Source organism: Chinchilla lanigera, unplaced genomic scaffold (assembly GCF_000276665.1).
Source record: "Chinchilla lanigera isolate Chin_1 unplaced genomic scaffold, ChiLan1.0 scaffold00064, whole genome shotgun sequence".
NCBI lineage: Eukaryota > Metazoa > Chordata > Mammalia > Rodentia > Chinchillidae > Chinchilla > Chinchilla lanigera.
The window spans coordinates 8,569,924-8,588,422 of record NW_004955465.1 but is presented as its reverse complement, the minus strand read 5'-3'; the positions used below and the strand labels follow the sequence as shown (position 1 = coordinate 8,588,422).

At 52.5% G+C, this 18,499-nt stretch overlaps 1 protein-coding gene across 3 annotated transcripts in view; it reads left to right on the top strand.

Annotated features, from left to right (window-relative positions):
- Positions 1 to 18,226, top strand: part of Cdyl (chromodomain protein, Y-like) — a 210,355-nt gene extending 192,129 nt beyond the window's left edge. For all 3 annotated transcript variants that reach the window (XM_005398883.1, XM_013521859.1, XM_013521860.1), the window contains 5 exons: positions 1,746 to 2,002; positions 3,327 to 3,499; positions 8,437 to 8,647; positions 15,391 to 15,534; positions 16,669 to 18,226. In XM_005398883.1, coding sequence (XP_005398940.1) covers positions 1,746 to 2,002; positions 3,327 to 3,499; positions 8,437 to 8,647; positions 15,391 to 15,534; positions 16,669 to 16,827 — 944 coding nt within the window. In that variant the 3' untranslated portion in view covers positions 16,828 to 18,226. The remainder of the gene's footprint in view (positions 1 to 1,745; positions 2,003 to 3,326; positions 3,500 to 8,436; positions 8,648 to 15,390; positions 15,535 to 16,668) is intronic.
- The last annotated feature ends 273 nt before the right edge of the window (positions 18,227 to 18,499 follow it).

The following is an 18,499-nucleotide window of genomic DNA, read 5'->3' as shown; positions in this document are numbered from 1 at the left end:
GACAGGGCGTTCCCAAGCTGCTCAGGACCCAGCACCATCCTGACAGGTGACACCTGCCGTGCTCGTCATTAGCTGGAAATACTTGAGGTTGCGAACCCTTCAGGCACCGGCCTGTACGATTGCTGGCGCTGCAGTGGTGGGCCAGGGTTAGGCATTGCTGCACTGTTGGCGATACTCTGAAAATCACTGAACGTTACTCCAGTGTGGTTGGGAAAGTGAGTTCTAGAACACCCGTACGGTGGGCTGCCGCACGGCCTTCGAGAAGAGCAGACTGTGCGGAGGGAGGGCAAGCCCCCACGTGCTCCGCCCCGAGGAAAAGCAAGCGAGAGCCCGTACGGAGGGTGCGCGGGCCTCATGCACTGCCACCTGTGGTGTTTGAAGGGTGGAGAGGAGAGGGCTCCCGGTACTCTTTTGTCTGTAGATCAAGAACTCTCTAGGAGGCTGCTGAGAAACCAGCGCCAGCGGCTCTGTGGCGGGCAGAGCCCTGGGCAGATGGGGCGCCTCTCGTCGTGGGTCTGTGCAGCCTGGGATTCTTAGAACATACCCGCGTAGTACAGCCTGTAAAGGCTTGTATTTTTTAACTCCAAAGATTAAAATAGATAATGCCATTTCTCTACCACCTGAAGGCCAGGTTGTTTTACCCAGGAAATACTTGGCCTCTCTCAAATGTCCATCGATGGGCTTCTGTGGTGATTCAGGCTTATTTTCTTTCACTCTGAAAGATTTCTGACTCATAATCCCTCATTACATTTGCTTCAGAAAACTTTACCAGTACTATTTCATTAGTAAGGCCTGTGGTAATTTTTACATATTTCTCTCCTCTGTTCTCCATCCAGAAGTTCTGTGCACTTATTACCATGTTAGCTAATATTTAGACAGTTCAGGTAGATAGGAAGATAATTATTTGTCTCAGTACTGGAGGTCTTACCGTGGCATATCTTGGTAACTAGTACAGAGTGTCAAACCACTGATTTTTACTATAATAAAGATGCTGGAGGACGGCCGTTTGCTTCAGTGGTAGAGCACTTAACCTACTATGTGTGAGGCCCCAGCTTCCTTCTTCAGCACCAAAAAATCAAAAGATGGACGCCACCCCTGTTGATGTTGAAGAGCTGTGTAACACGAGAGGACATTTTGTGTGGTGAGACGAGGGAAAGGTGTTGAACTGTGTGAACAGTTGTTTGGTAAAGAGCTGGGCCTTCAGACAGTCCCCGCCAGGGAGAACACTGGTTATCCCCTCTGTTGTCCAGGTGGTGTCTGCGGGAAGGGCAGCCGCCACACTGCTCCGCAGACCGGCCACACAGGGAGAAGGTGTGCCTGTGTGTCCGTACGCGTCCCTGCTCCATTCAGAGACGAGAACTTGGGCTAGATGGCAGGTAGCCTTAACCTGCTGGTGCTTTCTTGAGTTAGTTTCCTTTTTCCTTTCAACTTCTCAGACCACAAGACCCATCCTGTCGTAGTTCCATTCTTCAGAAGTCTCAAGTTTTGCAGCCTCCTTTCAGTACATGCCTCTCCATCTTTGTTTGTTAGGCCAGGTCAGTGAGATTGTGATCTCCTTGTCAGACACTGAAGGAAAAGGAGTACCTTTAAAAGTAAACTCGCAGAACATTCTGGTTTTAACTTTCTTGCGCCCCTCATAGGGTCCTGGGTTTGCAGTGTGCATTTTACTCTCACTCAGAGATGGCTCTGGGGAGTGGCCTGGTGGTGGGACATCACAGACCACTGTGATTTCACACTCTTGGCAGGTACGTCTCCGTTCATGGACGCGCTCACAGCCAATGGAACAACCAACATACAGACATCTGTTACAGGAGTGACAGCCGGGAAAAGGAAATTTATTGACGACAGAAGAGACCAGCCTTTTGACAAGCGCTTGCGTTTCAGTGTGAGGCAAACAGAGAGTGCCTACAGATACAGAGACATTGTCGTCAGGAAGCAGGATGGCTTCACCCACATCTTGTTGTCCACAAAATCATCAGAGAATAACTCACTAAATCCAGAGGTGAGAGACACTCCTTGGGCCGATTTGTGCTTCCTGCTTCTCCACGCCCATTCTCCCGGCCTGCTTTGCTGAATTGGCGCTCTCCTTTGTGCTCTTTCTGACACTTCTGGGCCGCTCCGCCCAGCGGAAGGTAGGAAGCAGAGGTGACGTCAGACTTCCGGCTGCAGTGACGGGCAGTAGACGTGTGCTGATGTCCACTCCACTCTCCTGGATGTGGGCTCTGGTGGGACCCATGGCTCTGTCCTTGTCACTTTCCAGGTCAGGAGTTCTTCATTCGCAAGGCATGGGGTCCAGGGAGCCTGTGGCCTCCCTAAAGTCATGGGGGAAGTGTGTGCACACGCTTTCTTTAGCCTTCATCCACTCTTGACGGGTTCTTTGTTCCAACAAGAGTGCCACGCCCAGGGTCCTGGCCCCTTCTGAGATTTTGTCATCACCCAGCGACAGTTCCTCTTCCGCACTGTACCAAGACCCGCAGGGACAGGAAGGTCTGCACATGTTAAGAGTAGTCTCAGGAAGGCAGCTTCCGGAGACCAGGGAGACGAGTGCTTGCGACGGCTCAGACTCGGCTCTGCAGCGTCCAGAAGCAGGAGTGCTTGGGCCCGCCCTGTACCGTTCCCAACTCGAGGGGGGCTTGTTTTCTGCTTGTGAGCGTCTTGGGCAGGTTGTTTCCAGATGAGAAAATCAAACCACAGAGTCCGTGTTCGGCCAGGGTCACGTAACAAGCCAGTTCAGGGCTGGACCTCAGTACATTTTTAGACTGCAGGGTCCCTTTGCTGGTTATTTATAAAGGCTTCCTAGGGACCATTTTAACTGATTGTGTGCCCTTCGACAATTACCTTCCCATGCCGATACGTTTGACTTGAATGCACCAAACTATTTAGGTCTGCAACCCAAGTGTGGTAGGTTGGTTTGAAAGGAGAAAAAAAAAAAATGGCACACACGCCTCCCCCCCCCCCGCCCCCCACAAAAAAAAACCCTGAACTCCTTTCTTTGAACCGGTTGAATGTGCCACCTGCTGTCGAAACTGCAGAAATACCCAGTGGCGGTGATGTGTAATTGAGAACTAGTGTCTGCTGAGAACGGCACTGGCTGTACACCATTACGGTGACTTAGATGCCTATATCTCTCTAATTATACTCGATTTATAACTCCGTATGTAGCTATATTTATACTCCGTCCCCTGCACCCCAGTAGGAAGGGTGAGAGTCATTTCAAGTCGCAGTGGAATGTGTTTTATGTAGATCTCGATCACCCAGTGGGAGAATGCTTGTAAGAGTCTGTACCCAAAATGTTGTTTACCGCTTGAACCTGTGGTGACTTTCAGGTCATGAAAGAAGTCCAGAGTGCTCTGAACACGGCCGCTGCCGACGACAGCAAGCTGGTGCTGCTCAGCGCAGTCGGCAGTGTCTTCTGCTGCGGTCTCGACTTTATTTATTTCATACGGCGTCTCACAGATGACCGGAAAAGAGAAAGCACTAAAATGGCCGAGGCGATCAGGTACGCAGCACCGGTGTGTGTGGAATGTTGGCTCAGGTATTTCTTTTTAGTGTGCAGTCAGAGAACAGACCCAGAGAGGCGTGGGGAATACGTACATCTTCTTCCTCTGCGGAGCAGTAGTGGCAAAATTAATTAGATCATCTGCCTTTTCTTTGGGCTGGCATAAATTACTGCTTGCCTTGGGCAGAGAACCGGCTCGGAGGCCAGCTTGAAGCCGCGAGTGTGCACGCAAGGCCTGGTGACTGGAAGCCGCGCGGCCCAAGGAGGCTCTGGGCGTCTGTGCTGTGAGTCCCATCCTCCACCCTTACACAGAAGCGCATTCTCTTCTAGATAGTAAGTAGCCATTTGCTAAACTCTGAAAGAAGTTGCCTAGGCTCGGTGACAGTTCCATAGGATCGCATGGAGAGAACTCGCTTTCTAGTACAAGCAGGGCACGTCTATATTGAGGTTCATCCTAAGTGCCAGCCACACAGAAAACTAGGCAACAGAGAGTGAAAAACAAGAGTCTCCTTCCTCTTGTACCCCACCCCCTGGAATCCACCATTCACCTATGTCTTCCTCAACCTTTTTCTAAAGAATTTTATTCTGCTGGGAGTGGTGGCACACTTGTATTCCTAGTACTCAGAAGGCTGAGCTAGGAAGATCTCCAAGAGTTCAAGGCCAGCCTGGGCTACATAGTGAGTTCAAAGCTTCCCTGAACTCCCTCAGGAGATCCTGTCTCAAAAAAATTTAAAAAATAAAAAAAAAACTTTTATTCTTAATTTTTTTATTTACTTTTTAAACGACATAAAAACTGCTTATGTGGAAGCCAGGCATTGTGGCACACATCTCTACTCCCAGCACTCAGGAGACTGAGGCAGGAGGATCAGCATGAGTTCAAGGCCAAAGAGGCTACAATAGTCAGTTCAAGGCCAGCCTGAACTACATAGTGAGACTGTCTCAAAAAACCACTCCTTTCCCCAAATTGCTCTTTTGCACAACTTGGTGTTTTGAAACGTGCACATACCGTGGAATGGCCAAATCAAGCTAATACAGGTACATCCGGGCATTTCTGAGGTGTGAGCACATGAAATTCACTCTTAGCAATTCCCAAGTATACAGTGTATTACTACTGACGGTTGCCATGATGTAGGATAGAGTTCCTGATCCAAGTATTTTCAGATATACATCTCCTAAACACAGATAATATAGATTGTTTATAATTCTACAAAATAAATGGAATTGTGTTGTGTTGCTTTGCAACTTGCCTTTTTCACCCAGCAGTGTGATTTTGACATACTCCTTCCCCTGGATGGTTGGATTTTCTAGTATCATAATAAAAGTGCCCAAAGCCTGCATTATACTGCCTGACGCTGCTGTAAGCAGATCCCCTCATTTATCTTGTTAATCACTGTATATAAAAACAACTATCTAGTACTTCAGAGGTGAATTTTATTTAGAGTGAATGAAACCAGCCACTAACCAGTAAGATTTGTTTCCCTACTCACCTTTCTGAAAGCACATATCCTTGGCGACACCTAAGAATCTTTTGTGTTTATCTTTTTAATTCATAAAGGATGAAAAAGAGATTCAGCTTTGCAAAATGTCAGTGAAGTAGGCTGGATCTTCTCCAAGACCCCAGACCCTTGCGGAGTTGCAGTTGCGGGCTGGGTGGTTCCAGGGCTCTGACACCCGCGGCTCTGAGCACTGCCCTTGTGGCCCTGTCCTTCTAGTCCCCTGACCTGTTGTAGAGGTGCCCAGCAGGTGTGGTGTGCTCGATTCTGCTGCCAGGCGTCTGAGGGACAGCAGGACCCCTCTCCTTGAAAGATCACACAGCCCACGGGAGGAATCCTGGATCCCCAGCTGTGAAGTTACTTTGGCCTTGTGTACCATATTAATCACTTTTAAAATGAATACATTTAAACACTTGTATCTAGGAAGTTATTTCCTAATGTTGCTGAGCATTACCATTTTTAATGACAGTTATTTTGCAGAAACAGTTTGAAATTTTTAATCTGACTTACTAAGTATTCTGGCCTCTTAAATAATCTCAGACTTGTGATCTGGTAGTAGGCGGCACCATCTTCATTGTTTTGAAATGAAGCCACTTTGGTTAAGCTGATCAAGGTGCGTCATTTTCTGACACGTAGAGCCTTGCGCCCAGTAGCCCTTCCTCGCTGTTAACCCATCCATTCAGGCAAATTATGTGGTGTAAGGTGTATTTTAAAATACAAAGCATCACACCTCTTGGGATAACTGTATTGTCCATGCGATCACACCAGACCCACACGTAACACTGTGCTTTTTGTAGCTGTGCTGTAGGGAGGAACCAAGCCTGTCAGCGAGAGCCTTCCCGGGTTGTGTCTGTTTGCAAGCACCGCTCCTAAGTCTCGCTGGTGCTCAGCTTGCCGCTCCCGCAGTACTGAAATCCCCTCCCAGGAACGGGGCTTGCGGTGTCAGGGTTGGTGAAACAGGAAAGATGGATTGAGACTGACTGGAGAGGCCAGGCAAGCGCGAGGTCACAAGTTCGATACCCAGTACCACCCCCAAAAAGACTGATGTGAATACAGACCTCCTTTCTGGGGCCTTTGGGTAGCTTTAAATGTTTACTTCTGTCACCTGCCCGCTGCATCTGTCCCCCAGCACTCCCATGAGCGGAACTGGTTCGCGGAAGGAGCCCACTTGTTTCCTTCTTTAAGTGATCGTATTTTTGTCAATGTGAATTTTTCTAAATATTCTCTGGCAAGACCAGAAAAATAATTAGTTACACCAGATTCACTTAACCTTTCTCTCGCTCATTTGCATTTAAATTAATTTTTACATGGATAAGATTAGCTCACAAAAGCTCTTACTATGTATATTTCTTTTGTTTCTGTGGCATCTTGTCTCCAGTTACTTAAACTTTGAGGAAAAAGACCTCACTGTAGCAAGTTTTCAAAAGAAAACTGAGAAGGAGGAAGATGGGATTGAACATTAGGCCTTCCGGTGTCTAGGGCATCTAGTTCCCATGATCAGGATTTGGTGATAACCAGTTTTGCAGATTAATTGTAGGGAAATATTCAGCATATGAGTGATGGAAATAAAATTAGTCAGCGTCACTTCTTTTCACACATGTACGTGTTTATGAGTTTCGATTTTAAGTTTTAAATACACCCAGCAGAAGTTGTAGCCAGGCTGTCCCTCCCTCCCTGAGTACTGTGGCTTGATTTGTACCTCCCAGTGCTGGTGAGTTTTTGTGGGCCTGAGGAGTTCATGCCAGGCAGAGAATTTCTAGGGTGGTGGTGGTGGTGGTTTAAATAAGCAATTCTCTGTGTGGGCCACATTTTTTTGCTGTCTCAGTGTTTTCCCGTCAGAAAGCCACCTCCCTCTGGAAGAGATTGGGAAGCGCTTCACTCCTAGGGGTGCTGGTGAGGTCTTCCCTCCCAGGAGGCGTGGGTCCAATCAAAGTTAGCATCCCAGGCAACAGCTAAAATTTCTCCACCCAAAGTCCAAGTTCTCATTGTGTTTTATACACATAACGTGGGGAAAGACCAGTACTGCATAAAGTAGTTACACTAATGCTGATCCTTCTTTGCATGCTGATACACACACGAACACGCACGCACATCATTCAGCTATGGGGCGCGGTCTCCTTCACAGGGAACCGCTCTGGATGCCCTGGGAGACACACTTGGGGAGCACCTGCTCCGCCTCGTGGAGAAGGCATCAGTAACAGCGCAGGAAATGGCTCCCCCCCCGCCCCCCCCCCGTCATCGACCCCAGACTCCGTGGCAGCCCCCCTGGAGTTCTTCGCTGGGCTCCCCCAGCGGGTTTCCTGGGCCCCAGAGGTGGTCTCGCTTTTTGGCTCATTAAACCCAGTCTGATTTTCTGACAGCGCCTCGGGCTCTCTGGTGTAGGACGCCTCCCTGCAGCTCCTTCCTGTGAATGAGCTCCTCGCTTGCTGCAGGGGTGAAACCTGGGGGACGTGGCGGCACCCCGGGGCCCCCTCAGTGACTGCGCTCTGGGCCGAACTCTGCCCCCTCTCTCCCTTGCTGTCCACCCACTCCCCGCCTCACCTCACATCCTGCCCCGCCCGTGGCCCAGTCCGCCGAGGTTTGAGGTTTTGGGGTGAGGGGCACTGTCTGAGATGCCGAGTCGAGACTTTCAGAGACCTGAGCAGATCCCTGGGCTTTCGAGTTGCTGCAGCGTAGAAAGCGTCTGGGTGACCAGGTTCGGGTGCTTACAATGGGCTCAGGTTTAGAGTCGAGCCAGCAGAACGCACTGTTCATCCTGCGGTTCTGATCCAGACCTCAGAATGTCTAGAAGGGATTGTCCTTCACTCGTTGGGTGTGTTTACCCTTTCCTCATCCTCATCGTGTTAAAGCGTAACAAGAAATCCCCTCTGAGCACGCACCTTCCAGGATGGGGAGCGCCCTGCATTGAAAAGCAGCCTGCTCTTCCGGCCTAATCCTAAAACAAACCTGCAGACAGCCTTGGCTGGGTTTGATAATCTTCCTCTTCCTCCTCCTCTTCCTGGGAGGCCGCTCTCCCCACCTTGCCTGGTGCCCCCAGGTCGCTGAGTCACACTCAGGAAACACCTGTTTGCACGGAACAGTGAGCTGTCCTCAATCCCATACCAAAGCCAGGCCCCGTTCACTGCTGTCAGCATGCGAAGATTGGTCATGCGAAGCCCGTAGTGTTAGGGCTTTGAGGGGGAGGGTTAAGGAGAAAGCTGCCTTGGTTGGAGAGCCCCAGAGCCAACTGCATTTTCAAGAGCAGTCGTGCTGTTACTGTCCCCACCTGCATCCAGCCATGAGCAAGCCCACAGCCCGCACCTCCTGGGGAGGGTCTTACACAGGTCTCAGCCAGTCGTGATTTCCGGAGTTTACATCTTGGTAACTTGAGTTCCATGGTAGATTTTTTTCATCTGCTCAAATATGCAATGTTTTGAGTAATTTCCCATTTATTTTTCATTTTAGAAACTTCGTGAATACTTTCATTCAGTTTAAGAAGCCTATTATTGTAGCAGTAAATGGCCCAGCCATTGGACTAGGAGCGTCCATATTGCCTCTTTGTGATGTGGTTTGGGCTAATGAAAAGGCTTGGTTTCAAACACCCTATACTACCTTCGGACAGAGTCCAGATGGCTGTTCGACCGTTATGTTTCCCAAGATTATGGGAGGAGCATCTGTGAGTACCTTTTAAAAAAATCATTGTAGAAAACATCCTGGAGAAATCTAATTTGGATATTGTTTTCTCGGTATATACATTGTGTCGTGGTGTGAGAACTGTCCTTCAGATACACTTGTAATTTATTGGGTTTTGGTTCATGGAACATTGTGACACTGCTTTGCATAGTGCCCTCAAGGACTCCATTTATGGAGAAGCCTGCAGCTTTGCATGATCACAGTGGATATCCACCGTCAGCATGACCCAGTCTGTAACCCAGACAGTGGAGTGTGCAGGAGAAAAGTTCTTTACCCAATAACCTGAAAGGTGTAGATGGCAGAGAAAGAAATGAAGAGTAAAGTTGCAAAGATGAGAGGAATTTTTGCCATACAGTTTTGTGGTTCTATTTTTTAACTGTCTAAATGAATCCACCTGTGATAATAGTTTGCGTTTGTGTTGTAGTTTGTAATACACGGAGTAATTCCCTGCATCTTCTTCCTTCCATAGACCTGGACATAGGGCGAGAGGTGGCGTCCCAGCGGGCTGTGGGTACCAGAGAATTCTTGGTTCCTTGGCACCCATAGAAGGGCCACAGAGGAAGCAGGACAGGCCAGAGGGCGGGGTCAGGCTGTGGTGCAGGACAAAGCCTGGCCGCTCCCACCCCTCGGGGGCTCCAGAGCACGGCCTGCCCCGCTGGGTTGCTGTGGCCACTCCCATTTTACGACCACCACCATGGTGTGTGGCGTGCCCGTGGCAGGGTGGCTCTGCAGCCACGGGGCTCTGAAACAGCCGATGGCCGTGTGTAGCTGGGGCAGCAGGGTGTCCTGTGGAGGACCCACTGCGGCACAGCTCGGTCTCGGGGAGACCCAGGGAGAGCTCCGGGAAGCCATCAGACAGCAGTCACTGTTTCCGGCAGAACTGTCTGAGAACATTAAAATGAGTCGGTGAAAGCGTGGTGAGGGGCAGGGGTCCTCGTGTCCTCTCATTACCACGGGAGAGAGAAACACGGGGAAGGCAGCAGGCACCACCTTTCCATGGAACGGTCAGCCAGAGTGGACCTTGGCCTGATGCACCCAGACAGCCGCAGCGGCCGCCGCTCTCTGGAACTCCGGGAAGTGCGTCGCTGAGTCCAGTCCCAGGCAAGCCTCAGGCGGGGCCAGCCTGAGAGTCTGCAGAGACTGGGGACCCTCGTAGACAGAGGGGACCTGACGGCTCAAAGCAGCTCGGGCCTGAGTCCAGTCCTGGTCAGGAAAGGGCAGAGCAGGGAAAGTGGCAAAGTTGCCAAGGCTTGCAGTTGAGCGTGGCGTTGGTGGTCGTCTTCTGGGTTTCCTCTGTTGCAGGCTCATCTGGGAGGGCCGGGGACACTCCTTGGTGTACTTCAGTCACCTTCGCGTCGTTCTCTGCTTACCCCGGAAATTAAAGCAAAGGAACAGAGAGAGGCAAGATTTAACAAAATACAGCAGACGGGGAGGAGGAAGGTTAGTGGAAAGAACAAACAGCAGCCCTCACTGCCAGTGTGATCAGAGCCACCGCCTCCCTGCTGGAGGTGTTGCGCCCGCAGCCTCCACCCTGCGTGCTTCGTCGGCCACTCTGTCTTGGGATCTCACTTTTCTCAATAGATGCATAGTGTCGTCCTGGTTTCCATGCCCTGCCAGGGCCAGAGTGGCTGCCTTGGGCACCAGACAGGGGAGACCAAGAGGCCTCCTTCCTGTTGGAGGCCAGACCTCGAAGCAAGGTGTGCAGGGCACCGTGCACCGCTGTGCCCCACCAGTAGCTCCCCACTACAGCCTCTGCAGGTGCTGCGGTGACTCGGCCTACAGGCCCCGTGGTCCTGCCCGTCCTGCATGTCCCCCCTGCAAGGGGACTCTGCTGGTCAGGCGCAGCACTCTGGCACCCATGAGCCTCAGAGGCTGCTGTGGGAAGGATTTGGGAGCAGGACACGCAGGCCTGAGGAAGGGCCCGTTCCCCGAGTGTGGTCACCATGCCACACGGTGCTGTGCTCAGGACAACGGCTCAGCATTGCCACCCCCACCCACCACACCCCCGAAGGCTGGACACTGCGGTGCCCGCAGCTGATTCACAGTAGAGCTCACACACTGGAGAGCTCCGCCCCTCACACCCCAGCCGCCTGGATCATGTGTCTGCCATGCCTGTGCCGGCTGCCAGCAGCCCGGCTGTCTCAGGTCCTTGTCACTCAGTGCTCCTCTGTGGCGGATGCCCCCGGCAGACAGGAGCGTGGTCCAGCACTCCGCCTTTTCCTGTCCCCTGACCCCACCCCTCCATCCCATCTGGGCCGTGTAGCCCTGCTGTGGGTCAGTATTACTCTAACCTGGACCTGCTGTACTGGGCAGTGACTGGGTAATCCCCCATCGGGGTATTTTCCTCACCACTGTGCCAGGGAGGCAGCAGCAAGGTTTCTGTCCCTTCAGGCGTGCGTGCCCACACACCAGCTGACCATGTTTGGTCACGGGACCCCCACGTGGCCATAGGTGTGGGCCAGGCAGGGCACCTGTGCTCCCCTGGGACACGCATCAGGTCCCAGCTGTGCACCTGAGCCCAGGGTGTGGGCACGCAAGAGCTCAGCTCCCGGCAGGTGTTTCTCGTGTGTGGTCACTGTGTCCCAGGGTCACTGCTCAGTCTCTGGAGAGCTCATTCAGCACTGCAGCACAGCGTCCCTGCTGAGGAGGGCACCGCGTTCTCCAGGACCCCAGGGGCTGCACTGTGTCCCTCTGTTGAGCGCTTGCTGTCAGCTCCCATGGCATCTTATCCCGCCTCCGGTCAGCCCCCGCACTCATGCCTTCCAGCTCCACTGGCCTGCACCCCACTCTCGCCTGCTTCCTGGAGCAGGGTCACACTGTCACCAGGAACCCTGCCGGGGCGATTCAGTGTCTCCCAGCTGTTGCACCTGGGTCAGGTGCCCTCAGGATCGGTCCCACGCGTCCTGCAGCCTCCTCCACACCTGCAGGCCTGGCCTGCAGTCCCTTTGGGGAAGGAGTGGTGCCGGGAAGGGAGATGGGACAGATGTCCGGGGCACTTCTGTAGAGAGAAGTCCGCACTGTGTTCCACCGAGGAAGCAGCACCTGCCCAGTAGGGACCCATGGCGCGTTTCCGTGGGCACACGTGACAGAGGAGTCTGAGGTTCAGAATTCGAGGGCCTCCACCCAGAAATGCCGATCGTCCACCACCCCTCCTTCTACAGCCTCAGGACTCAGGTAGATGAACAGCTGTGTGTGGAGCTTGGCCCTGGGTGCTGTGGGTGCCATCTGCCCCGTGTGGGGCCCTGCTTGCCAGCGAGCTGGAGCACCATCTACCCCAAAGTCGTCCGCGCACATTCTTTCCACCCCCAGTGTAGTTTCTCTGGCGTCACCGCTGGAGGAAGGGTGGAGAAGCAGCAGGGCTGAGCAGAGGTGAAGCCAGGCAGCGGCGACACATCTAGTCCACAGGTGTCTCCGCCACCCTGGCTGTTGGACACCGCGGCCACTGTGTCATAGGGGCCAGCGGAGGAGCAGCTGTGGGTCCTGTTGGCTGCACTCCCGGCAGCTGGGCAGCAAGGGCTTCCCACTGGGACATCTGTGTCCGCCCAGGGCATGCTCCATGCCCTCCAGATAGACGTGGGGCCCCGTCTGTGCCCATCTGTCCAACCACGGAGCAGCACCCGCCGCCTGATTCCAGGGTGGGAAGGCTCCCAGCAGATTCCTTCTCGCACCGTGAGTTGCGGCTCTGAGTACTTTGCCTCCTAACAGTTGCTGCTGACTGCAGTAAAGAAACCCCGTCACAGCGACGTTGGGCTTGTTGTTTCCCGGAGGATTCGCCCTCTGCCTGCATTGTGGGGTCAGGGCAGACGTGTGGTGGTCCAGGGCCGCGGACAGGCAGACCTGGGGAGCAGTAAAGGAGTTGAGGGCACAGGGAAGTGGGGCGCTTGGGCCCAGGGCTGCTCAGCAGTGAGGTCTCGGAGCGCACGCGCACTGCGCAGACATCGGATTCCTGCCTGGCTTGAAGCCATTGCAGAACGAACACCGGCCGCTTGGTCAGTCGCATCCCCTGTGGCCAGGTCCTGGGTCGTGTGTGGCACTGTCTGGAGAATGTTCAGTTGTCACAGCTGAGGAGATGCTGGTCAGTCGGGGATGGGATGCTGCTCGCTGTCTCCCAACACACAGGACGGTGCCCTGCCCCAGAACTGCCCAGGCAGGGGCAAGCTCACACTGCACACGGTGTAAATGCAGCGCTTGTTGTGCAGTGTCTGACTAAACAGATACGCCAGGCAGAAGGTAAGTGCGCTCAAGGGGATGTGGCCACTCTCGTCGGTCACTTACTTGCAGGAGCTTCTGGTGTCTGCAGTTTCCGCAGCTGCAGGCAAGCCTGAGATGGTTTGCCTCTGTCCCTGTGGCCTGTTAAAGCTTTGCCAGCGAGTAAGCTCAAGGAATCAGAGGATAAGAGAACGCGCGGAGCCTTTCTCAGCGGCGCCTCGTGCACAGGTGCTGCTGGGTCGCTAGCTCAGGCGCCACCTTCCCGCGTGCTGCCCTAGGAGACATTCGTAGGTGTCTGCCGTGTCAGGCGCCTTGCAAGTCACAGTCCCTCACCCAAGCCTCCAGGCTCAGGAGTGGTTGGGTGCTGTCGTTGACGTCTGAGGTGCCTCAGCTGAGGGAAGCACAAAGGATGGCCCAGGTGACGAGTGCAGACCCTTTCAGGAGCCGTGTGGCTCTCGGTCCTGGGCGGGTGCCAAGCTGGGGTCCTCCCCCAGGGTCCCGGAGACGGCCCCAGGAGTGAGGCAGAGCCGGAGCTGCCCCATACCGGGCGACTCCCTGGCCTGCCCTTCCTCACCACACCTCTCGGCAGCGTCTCGGCTGGACTGGAAGAGCTCTGTCCCCCTCCCTCTGGCCACATCAGTGTCCTTGCGGATTGTCTGCCTTTCGTCCTCTGCAAGGGTGCAGCTTGGGCGGAAATTTAAAACCTCCCGCTTTAAAACTGCTGAAAAGGGAGTGGGGTGCACTCGGAGCCCTCTCCCGCTCGTGACTGAGGAAGTGTTTTTCTCAGGAAGCTTCTGGGTTTTCTTGTTCTGATGACTGTTGTGTAACTGAGCCCCTGCCTGTGTTTCCATGGGAAAGGGTGAACAGCCTCGAGTGGGTGCTGTCATCTGGGGGGGCTGTCGGCAAGGCTGGGGGAGCGGTACGGCAGGCAGAGGCGGCTGGGACGGCAGGGTGTCTGCGGGCCCAGCACCAGAGCCGGGCAGAGGCCTGGCAGGGAGCAGTGGTCAGCTTCCAGGTGACCTGCAGGGGACAGGAAGAGACACACAGGGAAGTGGCAGAGCAAGACTGGCCCCCGAGGGCAGCAAGGGCTTGCTCTTCCGTGCTCACTGGGCTGCGTGAGGTTGCTGGCACGCGCTGCCCCAGCCCAGCTGGCCTTGAGATTGACCCTCACGCTTGGGTGCAGGGCTAAGTTGTGGCACTGTCGTCTCCATCTCTTGAGAATGAGATACAACCTAGGGAAGGAAACCACGGTTGCCGCAGTAGCATGGCCTCGGGACCCTGCCTGGGGGCCTTTGTCACTGCGTTGGACTCGGCCGTAGCTGCGGAGCACAGCTGAGTCCGTGTCAGTCCGTCACTCATTTATGGGCCATCCTTTCTCTGGGAAGGGCCTAGTGACAGAACGTCCCGGGGCAGGGGGGCAGAACATTCCCGACTCTTCACCATGATGTTATCCAAGACTGAGCTCGCCCCGCAGTCTGCTGGGGGTGACAGCGGGCCCCACCCCACCTCTGTCAGAGGGCGAGTCAGCCGCACGGTGCACGCTGCCTACGTGGTGCTTCGAAGGCAGCCCTAGGGGCAGCTACGGGGCCTTTTCCAGGTCACATCCCCTCTGGAAGAGGGAGCCACCCGCCACGTCTACCCAAGCCTGCGAAGCTCGGGCCAGTTCCTCACGGCCTAGGGAGCTTTGGGAAGGTTGGCCCCATGAGGGGAACGGACAGGAAATTGTCCCGCTGGGTTGCATATTCCCCTCACACCCTGCCACCGTGCCTGAGCCTCACCCGAGTGCAGTGAAATCCCTGTAGATTGTGCTGAGCCTGAAAGTGACTTCAAACCCAGGACAAAGGTCGGGTCAGTTTTGCATACACACACACACACACAACCTTTTTTAAAAACAGCATTCGCTGTCTCGGTTGAGTCCAGTGAAGTGACTGTCAGACCCGCGTCCGCTGCAGTGTTTCGGGCACACTCAGGTCCTGGCCCATCCCTCCCGGGCCAGCACGGCCTCCAGGGTGCCAGCAGCAGCACGCAGTGCCGTCAGCGCTGTCTGTGTATCGAGGACAAGTCCCCTGGGCCCCAGTACAGAAGCTCTCAGTCACCGTTCCGTGCCGGGCTCAAGCGCCTACCCTTGTGTGCGGCCACCTTGCCGGGCTGTCTTGCTGTTTTAAATGAGCTCGCATGTGGGAGAGGCTGGTGTTACTCAGGAGGAATAACCTGTAACTTTGCAGATTAACCGCAAGTCTTTTCTCATTTAGATTTTTTTAAGTCCGTGTGATTCTGCATTACACGTAAAGTAAGCCTGTTCTCCCTGGGAAGCTGGATTGCTCCCCTGTCCCCCAGTTCACTGTGCCTGGCGCATGCTTTATTCTTAGTGGCCAGTAGAGCACACGGGGCAGGGCCCAGCGTTCTCACACTTCGGCTCTCATTTTGCGTGTTTGAGGGATGAGTTTGGGGCGGGTCTTCTCTGCCTGCTTCCCCTCCCGTTTCACATCACATCCAATCTGCTCTTCTTCCTTTCAGGCAAATGAGATGTTGCTCAGTGGGCGGAAACTGACAGCGCAGGAGGCGTGCGGCAAGGGCCTGGTTTCCCAGGTGTTTTGGCCAGGGACGTTCACCCAGGAAGTCATGGTTCGCATCAAGGAGCTCGCCTCTTGTAACCCAGTTGTACGTCTCTTCCGTGTTATTTTATATGTACATCTCACCTTTCCTCCATCAAGCTCACAAATGAGACAGAATTTCCTAGCCCCTACGCATCTGCTTGCAGCAGAACTGTCCTCCTGCAACCAGGAACTAAAGGGGTGCACCTTAGCAAGAAGTCTCATGACATAAACGCCCCGGGAACATCCACAACAACCAACGTCCGTGTCATTGTTCAGTGTTTGCAAGACGCTGCCCTAATCGTGTTTAGGTTCTCCCAGCACACGTGGGCCAGAGGTCTTTGTTTAATAAATACAGTGAATAATGTTCAGTCTTCTTGCAAAAGTGCATTTAACAAATTACAGGATGACATGTTAGTTCCTGTTAACTGACATGGTCTCCCAACTAAACTACATCAGACATTCAAACGGCCTTCACAACTAGAATTACATTTCATTTAGTAAGTCCACTCAGTGGGAGTGCTTGAGGTTTGTAGTGCACATCGGTGGAGTGGATCCAGTGCAAGCCCCATACCAGGCCGCAGCAGAAGTGCTGGGCCCAGTGCTGGCCCAGGGGTGGGTGACGGCCAGGGTGCCACAACCCAGCTGTCCAGAAGAAACTGAAGAGCGCTTTTAAAGTTGGAAATTTGCCCAGCATTTAGTGAAATGTCGTCATCCCTCCATATTCTTGGAGTGCTGGGTCCAGGGAGAAAAGATACCCGTGGGTACCAAAATCCATAGACGTTTAGTCCCTTGTGCAAAGTGCCACAGGACTTGTATTCGGGGTACACCTCCCCATGCACTGTGAGTGATCTACAGATGATCTACAGATCTATAACACAGTCACTGTAAGTGCTATGAAAGTGGTGGTTACACTGTATTTCTTAGGGAATAAAGAGGGAAAGCGGGGAGTCTGCCCATGTTCCAGACAGGAACAGTTTTTGTTCTGTATTTTCCCCAGATTTTTACATCCAAGGTTAGTTGAACCCATGGACAGGGGACCCACAGGTACAGGTGGTCAGCTGCACCTTAAATATGCTTTAGGCCTGAGTGCAGGGGTCTAATTAGCACAGCACCAGGGAGTGCCTGACCCAGGCATGTCCCTGTCTCCGTGCAGGCGGAGTGCAGAGCCGCAGCTCACTAACCCGCTTGTCCACCACAGGTGCTGGAGGAGTCCAAGGCCCTGGTGCGCTGTAACATGAAGCTGGAGCTGGAGCAGGCCAACGAGAGGGAGTGCGAGGTGCTGAAGAAGATCTGGGGCTCAGCCCAGGGCATGGACTCCATGCTGAAGTACTTGCAGAGGAAGATTGATGAGTTCTGAGGGACAGCCCCGCGTGGAGGACCCTTGAGCTGCTCGGAGCGGGGCGTCGGCTCCCGGTGCCACAGCCCATCCTCACGGCCCAAAACACATTCACCCGTAGCTCATCCTTGGAAGCAGGACTAGAAACATCCAAGCTATTTATTTCAGAGGAGTTTTTAAGTCCTGTACCTTTAAAATAAATAACTACAAAGCTCTTTTGTCCAAACATTATTTTGTACTTCTCCACACACGTATAAAGGCACAGTGGCAGGCCCTAGACTGCTCTCCGAAGCTCTCGTTTTTGTTTCCTTTGGCTAGTACTGTACAAAAGAAGAATTATGTTTCATTCATTTGGGTGACAGGAAAGTCTGGAATAATGTTTGTTTTCCTCATCCTTCCCTACTACAAGGCATAGGAGCCAGCCTCACCTCTGCCCCACATAGAGATACAAAGCTTGGGATGTTCCTCTGTCTCCGAGGAGGCAGTGCAGACACTTCAGAGATGCAGAATTCTAAATCAGAAGCAAAACGTACCTTCTGGGAAAAGGATTTCCCAGGACAGGCTCAGCAGGCACTGAGGACCCATGCTGTAGGACCAGCAGGTTCTCCTTCCTCACAGTCCACTTCTTACCCAGTTAACATGAAGAAACCACTGTCTAGGGGAAAGCCTGTTGTGCAGTATTAGTGAGTCACTGACTAGGATAAGAATGAGTTAAGTTATAAGTTAGTTTTAGTGGGTTTTAAATAGCTTTTCTGACCCTTTTGAAAAATAACTCCATTAAGTGCTTCTTGTTACTGGGTGAGAAATACTACTTTATATACAGTTTTGGTTTTCTATCTGCAGATACGATTGATGTATTACACCAAAAAAAAGTATTTTTATGTTTATAAAGTGTAATTTTTAGGTTCACTTAGAATATATTTTATTTAATAAGTTAAAATTCTTTTTGGCACACTATTAAATACAGAAACTCCTTTCCAAACAAAAAGAACTACCTTCTATTCGACACTTCTGTCCTCGGCCCCTGCTTCTCCATCCGAGAGCGCCTGCAGGATGGGCACCACGCCCCCTGCAGGAATGGGGCTGAATCCTGGCTGCAGGAGCCCGTGCATAGCTGGGCTTCTGGGTTTGCAATCACATTGAATGTATGAAGAATGAAATGAAATCAGTACCTTATTTTTGTACAGTTTTGAAGTTTATACTTAGAACTGACCGCCTCCCTGGCCACATGGAGAGCTGTACAGTGTATAAATCTGCCTTTACCTTGGATTGATTGGTACAGTATTTTTGCATCTGTGGGACCTACTTTTTCGTTCAGTAGTTTGAACTATATATAAACTGTACAATCTGTAAAGTTTTTATAGAATAAATATTCAGCTGTGAAAACTGGTTAAATAAACTAATATTTCTTAACACCTTGGAAATGTTTCTCTGACTAATTCTTCACTTGAGAAATTTCTCTTGGGGTGTTTTACCTTTTCTGTGAAATAGTTTGCCCTACAGCCTCCATGCAGTTTAAGGAAATAAGCACAATAGTGTGCCTATGAGGTGGTTAGGAACTAGAAGATAACCACCCTGAGCCCATCCAACCACATCTACCACACTTCTCTTACAAGGAAAATATTCCTCAAATACTTGGTTCTACCCACTTGTTACCTTTACATCAAATCATGTATATGTTTCTTTGATTTGC